The sequence below is a fragment of the Lycium ferocissimum genome, chromosome 6 (genome assembly GCF_029784015.1).
Source record: "Lycium ferocissimum isolate CSIRO_LF1 chromosome 6, AGI_CSIRO_Lferr_CH_V1, whole genome shotgun sequence".
NCBI classification, from domain to species: domain Eukaryota; kingdom Viridiplantae; phylum Streptophyta; class Magnoliopsida; order Solanales; family Solanaceae; genus Lycium; species Lycium ferocissimum.
The window spans coordinates 37,967,804-37,969,343 of NC_081347.1; the positions used below are offsets into that span (position 1 = coordinate 37,967,804).

The window sequence follows — 1,540 nt, forward strand, 5'->3', positions numbered from 1 at the left end:
TCATTTGCACAGTTAAATTCACCCTGTTCATCAAGCACATAACAAAGTATCAAAATTAACTTTGACTGTATAGCAATTCAGTAAACATATTTACATATTTACGTGGCATATGTGCGAATCTTCATTTTCTTATTGCTTTTACTATTTTCTTTAAGGTTTAATGTACACATAACGTAAAGATTCTGTTTACTCCATAATTGTATATTAATCGGTTATAAGTATTAGGTTATTTATACTAACATTTTATGTTACTAAATTAAGATTGTATACAGCCATACAGGTTTATATATTGTTGTAGCTTATCCTAATTTGATGGTGTGTAAAAACAATACACTATCAGCACATGGAAGAAGTTAAACTCTTTTTCTAAAATAGTGATAGCTCATATGTCCCACTTATAATCTAGTTTAATTTAGCAAAGAATTACAAGCCCTAAAATGGTCTCATCTGGTCAATTATTTGATCTCTTAGTATATATATAACCATTAATTGTTGTTGAAATTTATCAAATACAACCTAGTACGACTCCTCCCAAAATATCTATAGCCATGAGGCAGATGGTTGAAGAATCAGTGGAAGACAAGGTTACAAGTGAAGGAGAAGAAGATACACTTTCTCTATGTGATTTGCCCATTTACAGTAATAGTTTTGATGTCGAGGAGCTGCAACATAATTGTTCAACAATTATATCACCTACAGAGTTTGAGTTCTTTAGTGAAGAATTGACCAAGAATCATCTTCCTGAAAACATCATCTTCTGTGGAAAACTAATTCCTTCCAGAAAACCCAATATCTCTGAACAAAATCCAAGAAAGCAGAAAAAATGGTACTCCCACTTTCAGTGTATCATCTCTCTTCCATTTTACAAAACAAAGAGCAACAGTTCAAGAAAAAGAGATAGTGTTGCTTTATCCATGAAGGAACAAGTAAGTAATGTTTCAGCTACAAGCGATAATAAAATCATGTCATCATTATCATCATCATCATCAGGGAGGAGTAGGTCAAGATGGTACTTATTCTTGTTTGGGATATCAAAACTTCCAAGTCATCATCATGAGATGGATCTAAGTGACTTAAGGAATAGGAGTAGTCGTCGACAAATTAAGTCATCGATTTCGTCTTCATCTTCCTTGTCTATCGAAAATGGTGATGGTGATGGAGGGAGAGATTTTTGGTGGGTTGTTAGGGGGTTGAGTTGTGGCGGCAGCCACCATGCACAGGCGATGGTCAATGCCTCTATTGGTTGCCTCAACATTACAAAAATGTGACTTATTTTTGTGGCCTCTATTGGCTGTCTTTTTATTTTTATACCCAAATGGGTATTTCGTTGATCATTCAACGAAATACCTCGCCATTCTTTGTTCATAGTGACAACTTTTTTTTTTTTTTTTGCTATTTCGTGGATTGTTCGAAATAGCTTTAATTTTTTTGCGTTTCGTGGAACAATCCACGAAATAGCTTTTTTTTTTTTTTTTTTTTAATTTCGTGAAAAAAATGATTTTTGTTTTACATATCATGACACAATCCACGAAATAGATGT

The 1,540-nt window shown here is 33.2% G+C and overlaps 1 protein-coding gene across 1 annotated transcript; it reads left to right on the forward strand.

Moving 5' to 3' along the window:
• The first annotated feature begins 548 nt into the window (after positions 1-548).
• On the forward strand, positions 549-1,268 carry LOC132061293 (uncharacterized). Its single transcript, XM_059454134.1, has one exon. The coding sequence runs from the start codon at positions 549-551 to the stop codon at positions 1,266-1,268; it is 720 nt and encodes a 239-aa protein (XP_059310117.1).
• Positions 1,269-1,540: the final 272 nt, after the last annotated feature.

Coding starts and splice junctions, on each gene's coding strand:
- LOC132061293 (XM_059454134.1), top strand. CDS start 549: ATGAGGCAGATGGTTGAAGAATCAGTGGAAGACAAGGTTACAAGTGAA.